At 35.1% G+C, this 24743-nt stretch overlaps 1 protein-coding gene across 6 annotated transcripts in view; it reads left to right on the forward strand.

Annotated features, from left to right (window-relative positions):
- The window catches only part of LOC132145034 (glutamate receptor ionotropic, kainate 5), an 82206-nt gene that overhangs the window by 38026 nt on the left and 19437 nt on the right, over window positions 1–24743 (forward strand). For all 6 annotated transcript variants that reach the window (XM_059555743.1, XM_059555744.1, XM_059555742.1 and 3 more), the window contains 11 exons: window positions 4692–4865; window positions 5884–6048; window positions 8093–8190; window positions 10116–10281; window positions 11781–11959; window positions 12292–12345; window positions 15644–15805; window positions 16573–16725; window positions 18184–18288; window positions 18664–18771; window positions 20481–20684. In XM_059555743.1, coding sequence (XP_059411726.1) covers window positions 4742–4865; window positions 5884–6048; window positions 8093–8190; window positions 10116–10281; window positions 11781–11959; window positions 12292–12345; window positions 15644–15805; window positions 16573–16725; window positions 18184–18288; window positions 18664–18771; window positions 20481–20684 — 1518 coding nt within the window. In that variant the 5' untranslated portion in view covers window positions 4692–4741. The remainder of the gene's footprint in view (window positions 1–4691; window positions 4866–5883; window positions 6049–8092; window positions 8191–10115; window positions 10282–11780; window positions 11960–12291; window positions 12346–15643; window positions 15806–16572; window positions 16726–18183; window positions 18289–18663; window positions 18772–20480; window positions 20685–24743) is intronic.

Here is a 24743-nt window from a genome sequence, read left to right on the forward strand (position 1 = left end):
CACACACACCTCACTCATCACAAAAAGAGAGCAAAATATATCCCCTGTCTGTGGCTAAATGAGAGGATTATCCCTTCATTATAGCATCCGAGGCAGCACGGATGCCATACCATTGCTGCCTCTGAGGCAAACAAACCTTTTTATTTGCCTCAACCTCACAGGATGAGCCGCTTTAATGTCCTGAACACAGAGACACATTACAGTGAGGATGACAGGCATATTAGGAACACTGTTTTAACATTTGTTTCTTCTTCTAACAGCCTGTGGAGAAGGATCACAGCCAGTTGGCTTGGAGTGGCTGTTCCAAAGTAAATCCGAATGAAACCGCAGGACAGCGTTTGAGGTGTAATGTGAGAATTAGGATATTGGATTTGACAGCATGGGAGCAGTGTCTGCCTGGAATATTTTCCGCGGCCTACTCTTCTTCAATACCTGACAATTTTAGTAGTATTATTTAGTTTGAGCCTCTTGGTACTTAGACTCCCAAAAGCTTTAAAAGCACAGTCTTAAGTGCTACCTTTGCCTTCGTTCAAAATCCAAGCAAGGTCAGAGCCTTTCGTTCTTCTTAATTTTCAACAAAGCATCTAGAGGCGGCACTAAAACGACTTTCTTTAAGGTCAGGAATAGTAGATGTATGGGATTGCTTATACTTTTTCACTGGCCTGTTGCTTAGCATTTGTCAGACACCCATCTAAGAACAGGATTTGTTTCTAGTCATATGTACATTGTTTAAGATGGATTTCTGAAGCGTAAAATACCATTCAAATGTCATGAAGATTTAATATGAGCTTTCAGGTTATTAAAAAAGGATAAATGCTTTAATAGCAACAGTGTTTAAAAGCAGATTTGATGCTTTTAGTTAATATAGGATGTTTTAATGTTAAAGGTCCACTGAAGTGGCTTGAAATGCACAGCTTTATTCTATTTGGTGACGTAATTTCATCTGAAACAGGAAGACAGGACAGGGATATATTGAGCATCTCCGCCCCCTTTTTCAGAATAGCCAATAGCATTTCTTTTATATCAGCTCGGGCTAGACAGCTTATGACAGCCAAATTCTAATAGATTTAACAAATTCAGTTTTAATTGAATAGGGACTTTAATGTATAAAAGACCATAGCTGTCTTTTTTTATTAGACAATACACTGATAATGAAGCAAAGTCAATCATTCAAGAATTATGTGCATCTTTCATATTTACTCAGTGTTGCATGTCTTTAAGAATTTTTAGATTTAATTTGAAATTTAAATTTTAACATTGTAAAAACAATTTAACTAACAATTTAAAATGATGATTTAAAAATGATAATATAATATATGTGAAACTGTCTGTGAAATCCAGGCTAAAGTCTAAAAATAGAATTATAAAATAACAAGCATCAAAGTTTGTTTTCAACCATTAATTTCACTGATTTCAGTCTTTGACATGGCCTCAATCATTATTAAAGATATCAATGTTACATTTTTACAATATGTTCTTTACCTTGTGTAGTATGATTTTATGTAGAAAATAGTACATATAAAATTATTTAGCTGGGTTTTCACAGCCACACACACACACACACACACACACAAACACACACACACACACACACACACGCACACACGCACATAATATATATATATATACCATTGCAGCATGCCATTGTTTTTTGCATGTTTTGATTAAAGCATTTTGTGTACTCTTACTGAATTTTTATTAAAATTAGATTGCTTCTGAATTGAGCTTCTGTGTTTGAAGGCCTGCATCAGCCACATTGAACAGATTATGTGATACTTCATAATTAAAAAAGGAAAATGACTTCTGGAACCCAGACCACTGGGCCAAGAAGATAGTGGTCACTGTTGAGATTTGTAAAGGTTAACAAGGTGTGAATGTCCATGCATCAGTCTTGGGATGTGTTAAACACATTATATATTATTATAGAGAGCGAAAGTAGAGCCCCATTGATTAGGTGAGCCTGCAGGCAATTACATTGACTTTTAAATTCAATGCAGGCAGACGGGAAAGCTAACACTTAAATAACTGAAACAGCCAAGGATTTCTGTCCATTCAGCATGTTGTCACCTCATGTGGTATTTACTTATGTGTGTTAATGCTTTCTTTTTCTTCCGACCCTCTCCCCTCTCACAATCTCCTTCGGTTTACTTTCATCTTTCTCTCCACGCTATTTCTGCATATCTCATCCCGGCTGTCTTTCTTCTGTCCTCTCCTCCCTTTTTGGTTCGCTCACTTCATTTTAGTTCCATTCAGACTTCAATTTGAATGCATTCAAAGGGCCTTATTGGAAGGAAAGATAAACATTTACTTCATGGAGCCAGAGAAGGCCAATACAAGTCAAGCTGTTGACAATATCAAACACGGGCAGCCCAGGATTGACGGAGGCTTTAGGGGTGATGCTCTTGATCTTTATGTTGACTTATGTCTCTGTTTTGTGCGGCCCATGCATGCGCACACACACACACACACACACACACACACAGCAGACCGCAGTCTTTTTGGCTCTATTATGCTGCATTCGTCAAGCGTTCAATCTTTCTCGCTCTCCTCTTTGTCTCCCAAAGCCATTTCTGAGTCTGTTTCTTCTGGCTGCATTCAATTCTCTCAGCATCTCTGTATTCTGTTGTGGATTTTCTTGTGGTGAATTGTTTTTTTTTTATCACAGCATGCTGTCTGTTCTGAGTTTGCGGTACAAATAATCATTATACGTCACTTTGACGGACTAGGTTGTAAAATTTCTGTCTTGGTCTATTTTTGCACATTTTTGATTTCCCTGGTAATTCGTTTATTGTTTCATGCGTATACGTGCTCATTTTTCCACACATGCATTACACACCTCTTCTGAGATTGCTTTATCTGTGAGCAGCATATGTGAAATAACATGCACATGGTATTGTATTCATGCACAGTAATAATTTATGCCTTATATCAGTCCTTTTTAGGTCTACAGTGACCTGAACATATTTGAATTGATTTTTTTATTTATATGCTTGCATACATACACTTTCCTCCTTGCCTGAAAAGTTTTGGAAAACCAGATATAGTAAGCTCATGTTATTCTAAAGTAAAATATATAGCATCACAGAATTACTATGTGAATCAATGGAAAGTATAGAAACACAATAGCTTTAATATTTTATCTGTCAAAATGACCATTTTGAATCATCCATCATGGTTTAAAAATGTGATTTACGGTTTCCAGTTAACAACCTCAGCAAGTCACTGCAACTGCTGAAAATATGTTTTTAGATGCTAATAAACAGCAATGTACACTTTGGCAGCAGTCCTGAATATTTTATCGCATCATATCCAAATAAGCGCTGGGACAAGTAACAGGGATTTTGGTATATCTCTTTTCTTGATGTGTGGATGGGAATATATGGTAATTCTGTGTGTTCGTGAAGGGCATTGAAAAAGCAGGCATATTATGTTTAAAAGTGCTATGTTTGTGCTACTTGCAAACCAAAATGGTCAACGAGGAAGCTTTTAATAGCTTAAGTGGGTGATGCAACACATGGACAGAGTAGTGTGGACAACAAAGTTAAAACAAAATCAAGGACTATGTTAAGAATGGAATAATAGCTGCCAACTGCAAGTTGTGCATTAAATACGTGTTTTTTTTTGTTTTGTTTTTTTAGTATGCATTATTCAATGCGCTGGCTAGCAGAATTGGTTTCACATGACCTCACTATGTTGCATATTTGCACTGAATAATGTTAAAATGTTGCATGATTAATTCAACTTCCAGCATCTAGTTATCTAGGTTTGTTTTTAATTATTATTATAGTTTTATGTTGTAATTTAATTAAAAATGTAAACTGAATATTTTGGTTAATGCATTTGGTCAACCATATGCCATATGTTTGTTTTTGGGATGCACAAGTTTGTATTGAATATACATATGTCAACTAGTATTGGATAAATGTAATAATGCATGCTCATTTCCCCAGTTGTTATCTAACACTCACTTATAGTTAGTCTTTAAAGCCAAAAAAAAAAAGTATATACTACTATATAAATATATGTATTTATTTATTTTTATTTCTTTATAAATCTTGGTGTAATTATACATATACATGTATTTTGTGACTGATTCAAAGTGATAGAAATACTCTTGTTTGATCTCACCTTGCTTCATCTGCTCTGTTAAAGAAAAAATTTACCTTCAATAAAATTGGCTGTTAATTTACTCACTATTACATCTTGGATGGCCTGAGGGTGAACTGTGGGTGGTGTGAACCTTTTTGGTAAATTATGCAGTACCTTTAACATATCGAAAGAAATGCTGACACTGCCCTGTTCCCTTTTGTACTGTATTTCTCTTTTTCAAAAGCATCAATCAAACAATTAAACAAAAAATTCATAATACTGCTAATGCAATCGTAAAAAAAAAATCTCAAAACAAATCTACATTTTTCATATAGTACATTAACAATGGTGTGAAGTCTAAATTCTTTGGTAACATTTATCATGACAATTTAATATTTTAGCATTTGAATATCATTTTTATATAGCAAATATAGTATGTATTTAGGCATAATAGATTTTTAATATCAGTCCATTATTGGTTACTGTCTATAACACGAAAACGATATCGATATCGGTTTTACTACAGTGCATCCTTAGTTTCTTTCTTAATTCTGTATGTCAGTGGATGACTTCTCATGCATACTTCCTTACCTGCCCTCCAGGTGGCGGTGCAGGCAGCCAGACGACCTTTCTCCATGAGGAGCAGTGGAAGATGCCGGCTCTGCCAGCGCTGCTGCTGTCGATTCACCTCCTCTTCCTCCTCCTGCTGTTGCTTCTGCTGACCATGGCCCCATCCTCTCACAGCCAGGCACCCGCTCTCGCAGCCGTCAGGATGGGTGAGTCCACCACTTCCTGATACAAAACACACAAAATTGCTTCTTTACATCATCTCTTTGTTTCTAGGGTGTGATTGCTTTACTGATCCAAGTCAAAATGGGATCATCTATTTTATCATGTACCCAGCGAAAATAGTACATTGCTGAGAGAATCTCCTTGAAAAGCCACATAATTTGAGGTATCATTCATGTCAGTAGCACAAACTGTGTTGGAGAGGTTAATAGTCAGGGATAATAGTAAAAGTACTACTGGACTTCTTCCCATGCAACTGTGGCACTAACCTCGTCCACTTTCTACTCATTAGAAGGTCTAATTCTGCCTCAGTTCTTCCAGCGTGAAAAATAAAACTCTTTTTACTTGGAATTAGCAGCGGTAGAGTCTCCTGATAACCCAAATGTTTTTTCTCGTAAGAGAGGCAGCAAGCATCAAAGTGAAGCCCACATTTATAGTGACGACAAAGCTTGTTCTTGATTTAATGTTTTAAACAGATCTTCTGATGTACTGACCTCCTACTAGGCCTAATTTTTTTTCAACGAAACACCTGTTATGAAGAACGGAGAGCACGAAGCGATAAACTCAGATCTGTGTGTAAGGACCGTTTAGTTTTTATTTTTTGTTGATTTATCAAAAATAAGATTAATCCGTTTTGAATCCGTTCAGAGCAGAGTTCAGGCGAAATTAGGCAGTATTATCGGATTCAAGCAGGAGCCTTTTTCAAAGTGGCTTGTACTTGGCTTCACAGCATGTGACTGATTGCTTCAAGCATCAGCATGTTCATCTTGATTATTGCAAACAATAAAGCATCAATTAATCTCTGGCAAGCCTCCAAAGAAAATGCACTCAATAGCACAATCCAATCAGTTAAAAATCACAACATGCAAACTTGTTTCTGTTCAATCATGATGAGTAACTCCATCTTTTTGCAATAACAAATGCAACTTCAATCGTCAACATCAGAAAACTCAATTAAATTCCAGAGCGAAAACAAAACACAGAGCTTTTTCTGTTCCTCTTCAGCTGCTATTTTAGACGATCAGTCAGCGTGTGGACGAGGAGAGCGGTTGGCATTGGCTCTGGCCCGAGAGAACATCAACAGTGTGATGGAGGGCCCATCAAGAGCCCGTGTGGAGGTCGACATCTTTGAGCTGCAGAGAGACTCTCAGTATGAGACTACAGACACAAGTGAGTCCAACAAAACAACAACACACACATACTGATACCCACATTCACAATTTTACTTCTGTAATGTGAAGTATTTTGAATGAAACCTCAAAAGCTTGAATGAAAATCCAGCAACAACAACAAATTGTAGGCTGGGACAGGATTTAATTGGAATTTTATCAGATTAATAAAAGTGGGCATTTTAGATGAATGGAAAGTCAAGGTTGAAAGACCTCTTTTTGTAATGTATTATTAGTTGCTGTTATATTATATTTTTGTTAACCAGAATTAAATTAACTATTGGCAAGTTATCTGGGTCAATATCACTGTAGGGTGCCTTCTGGTGTCCTGTACGTAACTCATTTGCCATAACTTAACAAAAAAATGACTATGAAAGGGTGTGTTATATTAGGCTAAGTTTTTATATTCAAAAAGCATTACTTGGCTCTTTTAATGTTTTTATAGTTTTGTGTAAGAGGATGCATGTTATTTTGCTATGTCCCATGCACTGCTCATTAAATTTGAATGAGAGTAGAATATTGTACAATCATAAAATGTCAAAAATGTGTAAACCTATAAATAAATTTTGTTAAATAAGAGATTACTCAATTTGAGTGTATAGATCATTTGGTAATAAAAACTATATTTTTATTTTATAAAAAAGAAGAGTTTATCAGTCATAGCTATATAAACCAGTGTGTTCAATAGCTAGGTGTGAGGGCAATAACATGCAAACAAAAAACTGTATCCAAACACAGTTTTCTCCAAATAAGAAAAAAAGACATGTGCGTGTTTCTTTAAAAACAAATGGTTTACGTAAAATCTTTTATGTATTTATAATATGAAAGGAAACAAATAACCCTGTTTAGGAAAGGGTTTCAGAAAATATAATTTATTTATTTAATATTGCAATAAAAATGTATTTAACAGTATTATATATGTCCATGACAGGGTGAACATATCTTATGGTTTATGCTTCAAGTAATGGCTTCAAATAATGTGTGGGAGCTCAGAGTTGAGCGTCTTCTATTTATGACATGACATCAAGTGAATGGGAAATTAAAACCAAAATTTTTGAGTATTGTGAGGGTTGAAAGGCACTCTGGTGATATTGACCCATCTACAAAATTACTATTGTTACTATTTTTAGTTTTTTACTTTCCAATTATTTGACTGTTTAAAAAAAAAGTGGGCCTTCCATAACAGAATGGAGTTTAGAGGATGCTTTTTGAATAAAAAGCCAAGATTCAAGGAATTTTTCAATGTATTTTTCTTTTTTATGAATTTACTCATTATTATCAATTAATAGTTAAATGATTAAAATTAGCTACTGGCAAGATTTAATGCTGATTTCCTGCAACAGTCATTCAATATATATATTGCCATTTGGCTGTTGGTTAACATCATTTTCATTGGAGAAAATTATTACATTTTGATGAAAAACTTTTTTTTCTTTAAAATATGTACTGCTGAGGAGTGCACAATAAAGCCAAGAACCCCCTGTTCTTGGAAAGAAAGAAAAAAATGGTCAATTTTTAATTCAAGTTTGCTTTAACCATTGGACTGAAATGGACCGATAACACTCACATGTGAATGTTACAGGATAAAAGATTTTAATTTGATGCTAAATGAATTACATATCCATGTCACACATGCACAGTGCCCTGAACATTTAAATTCAAAGCAGTTCAAAAGCAAGCAAGAAAAAAAATCTTTTCATCTAAATATACACCCTGTGTGCTCTCTCTCTTCCTCGTTCTTCTGTAGAATTAGAGCAGCAATCTCCTGTAGGCAGAGCATAAATCTGTGTTGTGCTTATTGATGTAATTAATCAAAAAGAGCTTTGCATTGACTCCTAATTTGATATATCATCTAGGAACAGGACACAGAACTGGACGGCGTCCAAGATGTTGGCTTTTTCTCTGCCCACTGCAATGTCTGTCTCTCTCTACCCTGTCCCTTTCTAATTCAGTCACTGTCTTGCTCTATCACCTCGCTCTCTCTCTCTCTCATGGTACATCTAGTTATCCGTCTCTTTCTGATAATGTATCTTTACCCCTCTCAGTGTGTCAGATCCTGCCAAAGGGAGTGGTTTCTGTCATTGGTCCTGCCTCTAGTCCTGCTTCTGGATCCACCGTCAGTCATATATGTGGGGAAAAAGAGGTGAGAATAAAAAAAAAGAGCATTTGCGTATGTGTCTGTGAGAACATTTCTTGAAATGATAAATTTACACTGCTCCTCAGCCACAGGCCATTATTTCCTGTGTGCCTTTGCTTTGCAGCTTGAAAAGCATCTCCCCTCTGACCTAATTTCCCGTATTTTCTCTCTTTTCTCCTTCCTTACGGTGAGAGATACTGTAGAATGATATATTAGCCAGGATGATTAATTGGCCGATATCTGGCCGCTTTGGTGCCCACTCAAGCAATTAACAATTTAATATTGCATAAAATGAATGTTCATTTAATTTCAGTTATTTTGTGTACACCTAATTTACTGTTATTAAATTGCATTATATTTATAAAGTGTGGTCAGCACATTTAATCTCAAATTTTCTATATAATTGAATCCTGGAAATGACTAAATAAAATAAATAAAACAATGCTGTTTTATTAAGCAGAGCTTCATAGAAAATATCGTCTAATGATCTATCAGTCATTCTGTCCTTCTGTCTGTAAGGCCTCAGGCCTCAAGACTTTTTAAACTATTTATTATTAACTTTTAAACAAGTATTTTAAGCAAACATTTAAAGTCTAAATTCTAGTCTAACTTTTATTTTATAGTAAAAATTGCAATTATATGAAATGCTTAGAATTTTAATTCTACTTTTTTTTAATTTAAATTGCAACATTCAACATTCTGTCTGGAACCTCAATTCAATTCAAATATAAAATACTTTTTAAGTTTAATTCTGAATTTAACTTCTGAATCTTCAGTTCTGAATTGGAAATTTGAATCTTCGCACATTCCTATTGCCATTGCTGCAAGTGGAATGCAACCACTGGAATGCAACCACCATCACACATTGATTATTATTATTATTTTTATCTTAGGCTTATTGATTGATTTATAATTTTTTATAAGCTGTATTTTTAAGATGGCAGTGGTGACAGAAATGGTAACAAAAGAAAATAATTAGTTACCATACTTTGAATTTTACATATATTCAAATGGCAAAAATGTTTATATATTAGGTGTGTACCTGGTACACAAACGGTTCAGTAGGCTACATACCTCGCTTTTGGCAATATATATTCTATGGGATAAAAATATAGTTCTTCTGCTCTAAACTATAGGGAGCCCTTTTACATTAAGGTTACAATTAACAACAGAGCCCAAATATATTGTTAAATTCAATTACTATTTTTTTTTACTAAAATAATCAACACTCAAATAAAAAATGTGTATGTAAACATTTAAATTGCACTAGACTTCTATTAGCTTCAATTTTCTCTAGCAAAAAGCTGTAGACACAGATGACCTGACTGAGGTACATTAAAGGGCTCCAAAACAGCATGTATTTTCTGAATTTCCTGAAAAAAGAAATGAATTCATGTACCGTTACACCCAGAAAATAAAAATATATATATATATATATATATATATAATTTTTTTATAGACATAACAGATAATTTGTATACAAAGGTACTGATTACCTTCTTAAATCATAGATTCACATTTCATTGTTGTTTTTTAATTTAATTTGTTTGTTTTTTTGCCGATCACTATTGGATTATTATTATTTTTTTTTAAGAAGACTCTTATGCTCAACATAGCTGCATTTATTTAATACAAAAATGGTAAAATTATGAAATCTTATTACATTTTAAAACAGCTGTTTTCTATTTTAATTTATCTTAAAACATCACATGCTCAGGTTAGTTAATGGAGCTGCTTCTTAACCAGCTGATGTTTTGAATCAGCTGTGTTAAAAAAGAGAGATGTACAAAATGTACAGCGCTGTTGGTCCCCTGAGACCTAGACTGAAAACAGCTGTTTTAGATCTTGCCATCAGCCATAGAAAACCTGTTAATCAATCCCAGAATCTATTTTTCTAAATCTTCCTCCTTATTCTTGTCTGTTCCTCTCAGATCCCTCACATCAAGATTGGTCCAGAGGAGACTCCGCGCTTGCCATATCTGCGCTTTGCCTCAGTGACGCTGTATCCTAGCAACGAGGACTTAAGCTTGGCCATCGGTGCCATCCTGCGCTCTTTCAGTTACCCGACGGCCAGCTTGATTTGTGCCAAAGCAGAGTGTAAGTCTGCAGGGAAAATGCAGACACGGTCAACTATGAACCGGCCATTCTGTCTTTCTGCTGTTATAGATCACACTGAACCGTACATTGTGCACAGTACCCTTTATAATTCAGTTCACTGTAACCAATTCACGCCGCAATTCATTTTATTTTTAACACAAGTGCATTATCCTTAGGCTTTGTGCCTATTATGATGTTATTAAAAGTCTATGCCCCAGCTTCAGCAAATTACATTTTTATAAGTTTAAACCTCTTATTAGCTTTATATGTGTGCATTCATTTTTCTGCATGATAATGATAAATTGACATTATATTCAACAGACATGTTGGTTTTGTGTATTAGCAGTAGCACACACGCATTAGTTCGTAGTACGTCTATAAACAACATGAATTCAAATAAAGAATAAAAGTAGAATAAATGAAAAAAATGGAGTTTTACCATATGGATAACCATGTTTAACAGTTAATATAGTCACGGTTGAAGGGATTTGAAACACTTGAGGACTTCTTAATTAAAAAGCACATCTGGCTTTCAGGTTATGTCAGATGATTGTCACTGAGTATAGTTTTTAGATACCCTCACATTAAGGACTGTGTCAACAAGCAAGCAAACAAGAAGAAATATTAATTGTATTTGTTCTACTTTGTTGACTCAGCTTAATGAGAAGTAGTTAGCGCACTAGAGTGAAACGTATGTTAGCCGTTTACGATGCTGACTGCAAGTTGATCTCTCATGACTTGCTGATGTGAGCAGCTCTCGCTTGATTGGTATAGTCTGGGTAATGGTGCTTTGGTTTTATGCACCACTGTTTACTGCTGTTTGCATATCTGTACTTATCCCATCCTTTTCCATATAATTATTGCAGTCTGAGATCATATTAAAGTGAAAGCGAGCGTTTGTCTGTTTAAGATGCATGCGATAATGTTTGGGTTTTAGTTCTCTGTGTGCATTAGCATGCATGGATGTGCTCATCTACACATTGGTTCCTTACCGATGTGGATGTGTGTGAGAGCATGGATACATGTTTTTTTTTCTTTGAGAAAGCATTTTTTCATCACTTCACCCTGCTGTTATCGTTAGCCATGTATCTTGTTGTCTACAGTCCAGAATCAATGGAGCCACCATATGGATTTTGCGGTGGCTTAGAGCACAAATTTATGTACATACGGAATTAACTTTATTGGCTCTCAAAGTCACTTAATTCGATAGTCACTGACTTTAATACGGAGGAGCAGGGTGGAATGAAAGGTAAGGTTTACAGCAATTGACAGTTTATGAAAGTTGTTAAAAGGTTTTAGATTGTTACATGACATTTATTTTAAGCACAACCTGACATATGCTGAATGCCCGTTCTGATTAACAGTCATTGTAAATGAATTCTTTCGAGTTTTACAAATCTTTCACAAACTCCCAGGAATATATGTTGACAATGTTTTTTTAACATGCTTGCCCAAATGAGTTGTATAATGCTATAATGGGGTTTTATGCTACATCTCAGGCCTGCTGCGATTGGAGGAGCTTGTGCGTCACTTCCTTATATCCCGGGACACACTCTCAGTCAGAATGCTTGATGAAAATTTGGACCCCACCCCCCTGCTGAAAGAAATCCGTGATGACAAAGTTGCGACTATTATCATTGATGCCAATGCATCTGTGTCAATACTTATACTAAAGAAGGTATGTGTGCTCATATAGGGGTCAAAAAGTCATTTTTAATTCATTTTTTTTTCAATCAAAAAATCTTTTTTTTTTTATACAAACAAATCTTGTATATTACATTTGTTGTGTTTAAGTGTGTGTGTGTGTGTGGGGGGGGGGGTCTTGTATATTTAAAGTATATTTTTTTCTTAATACTTAAAATTAGTTTATTGCAAAGTTTAAATTGGATTGTAAATACCTGATTTGTTGTTTCAGATTTTTATATTCAACACAGCTGAAAAACAGATGCCAGACATGACTCAGTAGTATGACTTACAATTACAACAATTGCTGTTTTTTCCTCTCTCTAGGCCTCAGAATTAGGCATGACGTCAGCCTTCTACAAGTACATCCTCACCACAATGGTAAACAAACCCCCTTTTTTTCACTTTCACCAATGACACACTACCCTTTCTCCCCTTAACCCACTTTCATTCAATAACAGCGACGGCAGGCCTGGCCATTGACCAGCTCATCACAGATGCACAGTGCATGCATGCCGTTTATCATCATCATCGTGGATGAGGTGGATTATGTCCTTGTTTTGAGGTCGCATATGCTTCTGTTGTGAGCGTAGGATTTTAATACGACTGTTACAAGTTAAAGCATTTGACCTTGAGAGGCAAATTGAATCTTGGAAGAGAAGATTTGAGACTGTTCAAACATAGTGGTTCTTATGGCCTCAGTAAAGGGCATATATTTAAAACATTTAGAGATTAACTTGCATATTTTATGAAGTTTTTATTTATTTTGCTTTTTGGAATTGGGAGGAAGCCAGACTTCACTCTGCAGTAAGGCAGCAATTCAGCTGAGAGCGTGCCAACCGAAAAAAGTCTATAGATACATGAATAGGAGTATGAAAGAAGATGAGTTGAATTACTTTTTATTGTGAATGTTTTAATTTAGTAATGCAGCGTATTGTCATCATAAAGAATTTTCTACGTACATTTTCTATAAGGTGTAATAAAATGAAAATCAGTCTTTTTCTTTCTTAAAACTGCTCATTTAAACCTTCAAATTCAAGCTTAGCCATTTATTAATCAGACTTTGGCAAGCTTTTTCCCAAAAATATGGACACATGCAGACAACCTCCGGGCAATACTGCAAATGTATATTCGATTCCTCGTTGAGTGATGGCTTTCAGTAGCAGTTTCTAAAATTAAGTCTGTGTCTTGAATAAGGTCATCTTCTTGTCAGTTTCACATTGTCAGCAATCTAATTGAAAGCAGACGAAAGATGAAAGATACTTGCCATTATTGCCATTATCAAGCCCTTCAAAAGCAGTAATGTTATCTGTCATACCCCCATTCATAAACTGTATGACAAGCATCCTCAGTAGGAATCAAAGACCCTGCTGCTGAAGGGTCAATGACAAAACAAGGGCATTGTACGGCTTGGCTTGAAATGCACCTCAACTCTAGAAGGTCTTAAAGTGTTGTGAATCTTCTTGGGGATCAATGTACTATATGCAGACATATTGGGAAGCTCTTTATGAAAAACTCAATGGGTGTCTTTATACAGTAGGTGGAGTTGGATCCTCCTTCAGCTGCCATATAGATGACAACCATTTGTGATAAATAACCTAAAAGCTCCTTTGTTCGGGCACAAATTGATGGATTCCCCAATAGCTTCCCTATGCTGCTACACGGCTATAGAAAAAAGTATTTATTTACTTTACCATTGACAAACTCAAACTAAAAAAAAAATCTCACTGTTTATTGTTTGTATCTTTACTCTATTGTATTTATTTGTGCTGTTGCTTATAGTTGGATAGAATATTCTTCTTTTTTTTATTAGAAAGTATTGTTTTTCCATAAACATAGCACATACCGAACTGTACCGAAACCGTGACTCTAAAACCGTGAAACAAAGTGAACCGTGAAAAAGTTGACCCGTGCCATACACCCCTACCGCCTACTGTACCTGTTGGGATTATCCACTTGCCAGTAAATAACAAAGCACAAGAGCTGATTGATTTGGTGGACAAGGTGAAAGCCATAGTACTCTAGGACAGCTAAAAATCCCTGTTTTATAAAACAAATTGAGCCAATTTTTTATGTTTTCCTTGAACATTCCCAGTGGGCACCACTTATGTTGAGTGGAATTCTAGCTGGGTTGAATATTGCCTTCAGTTAATTGCTATTTATTTAAGGATGAGGTTTTTCCAAATCCTGTAGGGAGCAGCAGATATTTGCAAAAACTGATGAGGCAAATGTAGATATTTAAAAATCCTGTAGGCCTTTTTTAAATATGTAAATATTTATTTTTAGAGAAGCACACATTTATGAAATCACTATTGATGTGTTATACAATTTTTTGCACCGCAAAATAATTTTACTATTCTGCTGCCTGACACTGTTGCATTCAGTTCTGTCATTTCTACAAGATTTTCAAAATCAATAATTTTCAAATCTGTTCAATAGTCATTAAATTGGTTGAAGAATTTGAAGTTTACTTTAAAATTATTAAAAGCTGTGTTTAAGTTTGCAATCACAGAGGGTTGATGTCACACTACATCTGGAAAATGACATTACAAAAAATTCAAACATATATATTTTATTTTTAAGAGCTCTCAGTATACTTAGCTTTACTGTGTTGCAGTGTCAATAGTCTAAAACCACAAATTAAGTTCTCATATTTTTACCAGCATGACCCTGAACGTCAAAAAATGTAAATTAAACTATCTTCTCTTCCATAACTATTACAGCAACTTCTTTACTATATTAATAATGCTTTTAAATAATATACAGAACGAGTTTTTATCCGTAAAATGGTCAAATTGAAATATTTATAGTGTTAAAGCAATGCTGACAAGGTGTTAGAGAATTTTCTAGAAAACTCACCTCAGCTCACGCTAACAGGATGATAAAACAGCGGCCAAACTGGGCTGACAAATAACAATTTATACTAAATACTGTGAGAAATCCATGAGTAATTTATACTTTAACTGTTAAAAACTCACCTGTATCGTGACACCGGTGTAACAGTAAGTAAGTATATGAACATCGCGCCCGTTTTCAGTAATAAGTAAATGATTATGTGCATGCGCACCAACTGACAGATGCAGAACGTGTAATGAGTTTAGTGGCAGAGCTAGTGATTAGCATCTTCATTTAACACAATAATCAAGAATATGCGCTTTTGTTAAGTAAAGCGTTAATTAAACTATTTCTAATTGTTAAAATCACAGCATTCTATATCCACAGTGCTTTTTTTGGTAACTTTAGTAATCTCTCCCTCTCAGGATTTCCCTGTTTTTATTTTTATACACACAAATTATTATATAGGGCTATGAACGGACAATTTTTTTAAGACTTCATTTGAGGTCAAGCCAAAACGGCAGTCTATTTAATAAACCGAATTGATGGCTGTAATAAGAATGTTGAATTGTTGTTTAAGGGGCTTATTAAGGCAATAATAATACACAAGTTCATTGAGTTGTTGTTGTTGTTGTTTTATTCTTATTTATTCACACATTATAAAACTAGAAAAATGTGAAGAGTTTTGGGGTGTAGAAAAAATGTTGTGCTGGACTGAAAACGATGCATTGCTTTTTGCTAAATTATTTAAGTAAATAAATTAATGTGAGTTTTTTTTTACTTGTTTGTATTGTTTAGATTTGATGTTTTGTATTAAATAAAGGTGTTGTAATCTCTTTCTCAGGATTTCCCTCTGTTGAGGTTGGATGATGTGGTAGATGATCAGTCAAATATCGTCGGCTTCTCCATGTTGAACAGCAGTCATCCTTTCTACCTAGAGTTCATCAGGAGTCTAAACCTGTCATGGAGGGAAGGTTGTGATCTCAGCCCCTATCCTGGTCCAGCGGTGAGCTTACATAGATAGACTTACTAAATAATATATGTGAACCTGGACCACAAAACCAGTCATAAGGGTCCATTTTGAAACTGATGTATAAACTAAAATGTATTTTTGGCTATTGCTACAAATATACCCGTGCTACTTATGACTGGTTTTGTGGTCCAGGGTTAAGTGATAAATATGACAACTCAAATATATTAATCAGTGGCAATTCAGCATTAGGACACAAACCCTTTACCTGTATATGAGCTGTTGTGCTACTTGAAGTGTGAGAGGTTGTGATTTTGTTAACATTCTTAAATCAAGCAATTAAAACGTTATCTATCAGGAGATGCATATGAATAACCGTGATGTGTTCGGTTGCGTTTGCATCTAAAATCCTTTTTCAGTTCTAAGGGCTTCTATAATTTCCGTAATTTGATTGACATTCCATTGCATTATTTCAACCAGATTTTGCTTAGATGGGGAGAAACTGTGAACTGTAAACCATAGTAACTTCTAAATCTATGGATTAATGAGATGTTATTTCTGCCAGAAGGTTTTTTCGAAATCTTACCAAGTAGGATGTGTGCCACACAACGTAATTTAGGAACCACTGTTAGGAAGACAGTTGCTGTAGGGCCCTAAAAGACGTGAAGTCTCCTTGCCCCCCTAATGACCTCATCTGCTGTCTTTCTCAATTTAGCGTTCCTTTATTCTCTTTTTCTTTCTTTCTATATTCACCTTGGCGCACCTCTCGTTTAGTTTCTCTCATGCTCTCTCTCCACATACAGTTGTCATCAGCGCTGATGTTCGATGCAGTGCATGTTGTGGTCATAGCGGTGCGAGAACTCAACCGCAGTCAGGAGATCGGAGTAAAGCCTCTGAGTTGCACGTCTTCACTCATCTGGCAACACGGCACCAGTCTCATGAACTACCTGCGCATGGTACGTGTCACCATGGCTACCCCGTTTGCAGCCATTTTCTGACTGCCTCGTTTGATGACTTTAGTGTTTAGTCTTTACAGCTGTCGTTACTGTATGTCACTTTGATGAGCTGTAGAAGTCTAATCATCAGTGTCCTCGATTTAATATGGTTTTTATGATGTGATTCTGCGTGCAACTGCTTATTGGCTTTTATAGGCTCTGTTAAAGTCAACATGAAATTGACCTTTTTTACTTTCTCAACATACAATATGTTCATAGTCTCTTTGTGCACGGTTTATCAGTGCATGCTGTGAAAAAAAAATATATATATTCTTTGTAATCTATGCAGCAGCCCCTTGGCGTCGATAAACAATGTTCAGAGAGTTTATGACGATTGCTTTTCAATTTACTCTGCAATAAATCTAAACCTTTGCTAATGCATTATTGTGCATTGAGTGTCGCTGAGCATCATATAACATCATCAAGAAACATTTAGCACAGTTCAACTTCAGCACTGAGAAACTATGCAGAACACAGAACACTATGCAACAACAGCAGCAAATTAACCAACTTAAATCTATTTTATATATATATATATATATAATTAAATATATTACTAAATTTGTAATAAATTTCTAAATGAATAAATGCAATATCTATGCAAATAGATTACAAGTGTAATTAAAAAACTTGCTGAATTTAATTCACAGGCGTCATAGGCTTATGCTACTATTTATGCAACAGATGAATGTTAATTAAAATGAATAAAAGAATTCACAAGTAGCTGGAGTTCTTAATGGGCTGCCTTTGTCACAGAGCCCAGGACAATGTTCCCAGTTGTACCCGTCCATCGACAGGCCTGATGATGACCAATGCAGTATGACTTTTATGTCCTCTGTGATGATTAAACCCAGCTACAGTAATTTTACAACTGACCTACGTTTCAGAGCAATTATAACTGGGCCCTTAACACCAGATGTGCATTGTTTATTGCGACCTGTCTGAAGAACTGCTTGTATTTTATCATTTTAATGCAGCTATTATACTCTGTGAGATCCTAGACGGTGTTTGTGTTGTCTAGTCACAAGTGCGCTCTTTCATTCATTGTGTCCCTCCATCTGTTTTGCAGTTTGTCCATCACTCGATCATTTCAGCACTCTATTTGGCACCATCCCCGCACCTCCTCTCGCCCGCCATTCTCGGTTCGTCTCCATAACTCCAAGTGTTTACCTCCCTTGCCAATAATAATGAAAACAGTCATTATTTTTGCGATTGCATTTGGTGACGCCGGTGGAGCAGAAGTGACACTTCATCTTAAATTTCTTAATCATCTCAAAGTTTGTCCTCTGGCTGTCTCTCTCTTTTTCGCCACCTGCGCAATAATTTCTACCTTAATATTGTAGGTTCAAATGAATGCTATTTGTCATTCTTGTTTGTTACCCTTGGTTTAAATTCCCCTCTCTCTTTTTTTCGTATTAGGTAGAGTATGACGGCCTAACAGGCCGCGTGGAGTTTAACAGCAAAGGCCAGAGGACCAATTACACGCTTCGTATTCTTGAGAAATTCAAGGGGGGTCACAAAGAGGTAATGTGCGCACACACACACAAGCTCATTCTCATGAACACTAACTCCGCATTTTATCCGGAATCACAGGAGAGGTTGTGAGGTCTAATGAATGGGTGGTAGCTGGAGTAATCACTACTTCACTCCTCTCTTATTGATCATACTATTGATCCCTCACTTCATGCTCATTTATCTCCCCTTCATCCCCTCGTCTTATTCGCTCAACTCGTTTATTCCTGCCTGTTTCCCCCCCACGAGATCAAACACGTTTTTAAATGGGTCGCAAATGATTTTGTATGATTTAGCTCTTTCAGCTTAGATTTGTTCATGAAAGTAGTTCTAACGGTCTTCTTTGCTATTAAAGGCATCTTTTTTTTTCTTTTTTTTTTTTTGCAGATCGGTGTCTGGTACTCCAATAACACGTTGGCTATGAACTCCACATCTTTAGACATCAACACGTCTGAAACCTTAGCCAACAAAACGCTCATCGTCACCACAATACTGGTAAGAACTTCTCCAGATATGAGTCTGTAGGCTTTGAGGAGCATTTCAGGCCAGAGATTATTGTGAATTATAGGGTTTTTACAAATCTGGCACTCACTTTTACAAGCTTTCCAGATTGAAATCTAGCACATGGGCAGGCAGAATCTTTTTAGAGCACTTCTCTAAACCAAATTCTGCATTAAGGTGTATTAAATGTTATTATGGGCTCTACAGATGTTTGTTAAAGTAATGCATTATTTAAATCAGGGATGATATGAGATGATTCCGAAGCCTTGCTTGCTTACACAGAGCTTATACAGTGTAATAATGTTGTTTCTTGCGTTTATGGTTATAAGATGAGCTTTCTAGATTTTGACTTAAAAATCTCAAAACATAAATTAAAGGGGTAGTTCACCCCAAAATGAAAATTATGTCATTATTTACTCACAAAATGGCAGCCAATGGCTGTAGAGATTCTGAAACAAAATAAAGGGTATAAATCCATCATGAAATACTCCGCATGGCTCCGGGGGTTAATATAGGCCTTCTGAAGCAAAGCTATGCGTACGAAAAAAATATCCCTATCTAAAACTTTATTAACCATAATCTCTAGCTTCTGCTAACCGTTATAGAGTGGTGTTCCAGATGACGTAGACAAACGTGATGACAAACATAAAAGTGACAAACACAGAGGAGAAAGCTGTGTGGTGCACTTTCTATGGATTTATGCACATTTATTAGACTTCATGATCCATCCAACTTTATCTTAGACCACATTCACTGCCATTATAAAGCTTGAATGTGTCCAGGACATTTTTTAATTTAACACTGATTGTATTCGTCTAAAAGAAGAAAGTCATATACACCTGCAATGGCCTGAGGGTGAGTAAATCATGGGGTAATGTTCATTTTTGGGTGAACTATCCATTTAATGCACTTTCCTAGTCTTATTGTGGAAAAGCAATCAGTTTTTAGCTCGGGCTATTGGATGATATTAACCAAGCTGATTTTAATATATACTGTTTTAAGCAACAATTTCTATATCAACTTTCTGTCTCATTCCATTGCGGTATATAACAACCATGCCTCAGCATCCAGTCAATTCCAAATGGATAACACTGAGAATTGCCTTGCACTTTTCTCATTTAATTTAATCTTTCACTCTGAAATATGTCCCATAATGTAAGCAGAGTGGATAATACCACAGAAGATCAAAATGTAAATTAAAAACAACAGACGATAGTTGCAATATTTTCTATAATACCTTCATTGATTGCATCCATATTCTCTGCATCATTATTCATTCCACTATCATACAATGTTGCTTCCAATCAACTAGCACCTACTCCTAACAACATACTCTAATCATTTTAGAATGTTTTACTGTTTGTATTTGTTCTGTTTTTAAGAAGAAAAAAAATTAGTCTCATGGCATAACAAGTCAATGCTTTATGAAGAAAATAGCTTTGCTATCCCAAGGCACTGTAGAAGAAATAATACATTCAAATCAGGAATCTGCAGCCAGATAGGAACTTTCACATGTCAAGGCCAAGGAAACACCGTTTCACTGGATTTTACTGCCGTTTCATGGCTTAACACCAATCAAAATGCCACTTCCACTCTATGGCTATTGACTTTGATTGAGTTGATTGAGTTTATGGTGCTTCACTGTATTGAAATTGAGAGTGGAATATTAGAGCATTAAATGTTACCTTCATCCTGTTTTATAGGAAGATCCATACGTGAAGCGCAAGGCAAACTACCAGGACTTTCAGGGTAATGATCAGTACGAGGGCTTCTGTGTGGATATGCTGCGGGAGCTGGCAGACATGCTGAAGTTTTCCTTCCGGATCAAGCTGGTGGATGACGGGCTGTATGGAGCTCCAGAACCTAATGGGTCATGGACTGGCATGGTGGGGGAACTCATCAACAGGGTATGCATGTGTGCACATCCATAATTTAAGCTCTGTGGAAACATTTTGTAAAAATAGAGACACTTTTCAGTTACCTTGACCATCAGTGAAACTCTTGGGCTTTTTATAACAAGTTTTTTTTTATTTGCATTATCCATTTATATCCATTGGAAATGCACATTCCTTGTTTCTTATTGCTTTAATAAAAATGCAGCAACAGGAACATGATCAGATCCACCAATGTTCAACAAGTTATCACATTTATTATCAAAAATAACATTTGTTTTGTATAGCACCTTTCAACTTTCTTAAAGTGCTTTACACAAAAGCAAGCACAACAATGTAAAAACAATACACTTTATACTTTAATAATTTAATGAACAGAAAATCAAGTAAAAGCAATCCTGAAATGAAATGTTTTAATTATTAATAATCTGAATATGTATGTTCATTCATCAAAATGTGGATATGACCTTCAAACATTTTTATATATTACTATATACTGAATATATTAGACATTGTTGTTTTATAATAAAGGTTTTATTTGTTTTTATATCCATTGAAAATGCAGATGCCTTGTGGCTTATTGCTTTAAAAAAAACTGCATCAGAATATGATAATGCACCAATGTTTAATAACAAAAACAGATAATTTTTTTTACTTTTTTATATCTTGTATAATCAGAATTTAGTGTTAAAAGCTATTTGTTTGCTATCTGAAATAATCTCCAACCATTTTTATTCAATATCATATATTAAATATATATCAGAGACTGTTAAATGTAATGTATAATATTTAATGTTTAATGATAAAATGTAAAGCAAACCAAAAAAAAGTTTGTCTATTAAAATTACACATGCCTTAATTGCTATAATAAAACTGCAGCAACAGCAATATGATAAAGGTACATGTTCTGTAATTAATTAAATGTATTAATATTAGTAATCTAAATAAAAAATATTTGTAGCATTGAATTTACAGTTACTATTTTTATAGTGTAAATGTATGTTCATTCATGATATATGCAGTGTTGGGTAAGTTACTCAAAAAAGTAATCCACTACAATTTACTTCTTTTAAGTTGTAATTTGATTACAGTACTGATTACTGCATTTAAAAACTAATCAGATTAATAATTACTTTACTTTCAAGTTACTTTCAAGTTTACTTTTCAAGTTATCAAACCTAGAAAATACACCACAAAAACTCAGTTTTTTCATTTAATTAATAATGACTGAAAAAATACACAAGTAGCCTTTAATTTTTTTTATTTATATTTATCTACAAAACAATTATTATAATTTTCTTTTGTAAAATAAATAAATAACAAATAGGGTGCACTTTCTGCATTCAGTCTCTGTGTAGCTCTTCCTTAAACTATTGAATTACATTTGGTTCAATAAAACTGAATGTAACTTTTTCAGAAACTATCAAAAGTATGCCATTACAAAAGAAGAAAAACACAAAGAAAATGAAATAAAAATGAACTCAGTCGCACAAATGTAACAGGCTCTTCAAATATGCTTCATTCTATGTTAATGTTTTTCAAAGATTCGTTTTCGCTAATCGTGGATTCTGAATGCATTGCCACAGATTTCACTTACGCTTCGAAGTTTTTCGTTTGGTGCAGAGATTAATGCAGAGAACAAAAACATACAAAAGTATAAACATACATCACATAATATCCACCACAAAAAAACAACAATAAAGAATAAAATAGAACTAAAAAAAAGAGGGCCAAAATCTAAACAAAATGACACAAGGAGATCAAAGGCAGAGCTAATTCTAACAGTTCTTATAGCTTTCTTATTAGTAGATACTGAGATTACATTCAAATAGTTTTCCATTTCTTTTAGGAAAACAGAGAAGACAGGTCTACAGTTGGAGAATATAATTTTTGCGGTATAGACCAGATTTAATCACCAGAGCTTTCCAATATGCGTGTCATTGAGTGACGTCTGTACTGCCCGGTCAGAGAGCACCTGTCCATCAAAAGCTCACTATCCAATCAGAGTAGATCACTGTTAAGCCCGCCCCCACGAGAGGTTTGTGTCAAAACACCAAACGAAAAACTGCGAAGCATAAGCAAAATCTGTGGCAATGCATTCAGAATCCACGATCAGCGAAAACGAATCTTTGAAAAACATTAACAAAAATGAAGCATATATGAAGAGCCTGTTAAATTTGTGTTACTGATTTCATTTTTTTTTCATTTTCATTGTTTTCTTCTTTTGTAATGGCATATTTTTGATAGTTTCTGAAAAAGTTACGTTCAGTTTTATAAAGTTACGTTCATTTTTATTGAACCAAATGTAATTCCATATGAAAAGAGTCACTAAAATGAATGAAAATGACATGAGAAATACAATGTCTAAAGAAAGCTTGAAGAGTCTGTTATTCAATGAAGTAAATCATGTCGAAAACAAATATTCTCTGATAAAATAATCCATATGAAACCAACGCGAGGTACAGTGTTTCCAGTGTGAACTCACCTGTGTGTCGGCACACATCGCGCGCTATAAAATAATCATCTACGCGAAACCAGGCTTGAGATGTGCGACATATAAATGTCCACATCACCTCCATATACAAAGATTAAAGTTTATCTCGGCTACTCTGTTTTTGGAAGAAAGCGCTGTGAGTTTTAAGCCTTGAATTGTGATGCCGACACGGCTTAATGCAGCAGATGATCTCATTGTAATGAGTCATTTATTTTTACTTATATTAGTGTTTCTGTAACATAAACTTGTGCACGTTCACTTGTTGAACATTTCCCAAACTATACTGCCAACTAAAATATGTACGGATCGAAATACTACCTTTCATTGCTTCTCAGTGTTGTAGGACTCGTCTTCATTTTAGCTCACATTCTCCAGTGATTTATTAAAGGACATACTGACGTGCAAAACATGATTTTTAATTCAGAATTTTTAACACTGCATTTGTAATTTAAGTAACGTTAAGTAACTGTAATCAAATTACATCAATTCAAAATGTAACGTATTACTTTACTGCTTTACCAGGAAAAGTCATTAGATTACAGTAACGCGTTATCCCCATCTCTCTATATATGTATGTTTGTGTGTGTGTGTCATACACCTGATTTAAAAAAAAATCCCAAACTATTTTTTATTAAAAAATCCACACTGGATTTTTGCCAGCTGATGTTTCCATCAGAATAATTATTACTGATATTAGCACTATTCGCACTAATGCTAAAAATAATGGCAGCAATAATAAGAACGGTAGTTTAATTCTATTAACCCCAGTGTGTGCAGGTCTCAGCAAAGCCCTTTTAAAATACGCCAACACACACAAACACACACACACACACACACACACACACACACATACTAATCAATTCATTTCTGTGTCTAATTATCCTGTGGTGTTATACCATCACAGCTGCTAACACTAGAGTACTGTTGGTACTTGTTGACGTATTGTGTGTGTAAACTGTGCCCATCTTTCTCCAAGGACATGCACTTCAGCTCTTGCCTGACACCAGCGTTTGATGGTTTACAAAGCTATCTCTCAGTAATCAATTAGCCAGTAATTAAGCAGATTGAGAGATATCTGAGGTACACTTGGGGTTTTAAGCAGAATAAACTGCTATTGATCACCCCTACTGTTAGGGAAACTATTTTGCTTGACAAACTGCAAGCTTCTTGTTGTTTAAAATAGTTCAGGTTGACAAAGATAGACTACTAGCTTCTGATAAAAGCCACAGTAATTTCATTTAAGAAATTAAGGGGGATATCAAAGCTGTTTAAAGGAATAGTTCGACTAGTAATGACAATTTGCTGACTATTTACTCATCCTCAGGCCACCCAGGATGTAAATGTTGAGTTTGTTTGTTCATCAAAACAATGGATCCTCTGCAGTGAATGGGTGCCATCAGAATAAGAGTCCAAACAGCTGATAAAAACATCACAATAATCCACACCACTTCAGTTGCTAAAATCCAACATTAACTGATGGACTGGAGTGGTGTGGATTACGTTGCTAAAATCCATAACAGTCCATAAATTCCATAAAAAGTTGCCATGTTCTTTTGAAACAGTTCAACTACTGTCACACT

The sequence above is a fragment of the Carassius carassius genome, chromosome 8 (assembly GCF_963082965.1).
Source record: "Carassius carassius chromosome 8, fCarCar2.1, whole genome shotgun sequence".
In the NCBI taxonomy this organism is placed as follows: domain Eukaryota; kingdom Metazoa; phylum Chordata; class Actinopteri; order Cypriniformes; family Cyprinidae; genus Carassius; species Carassius carassius.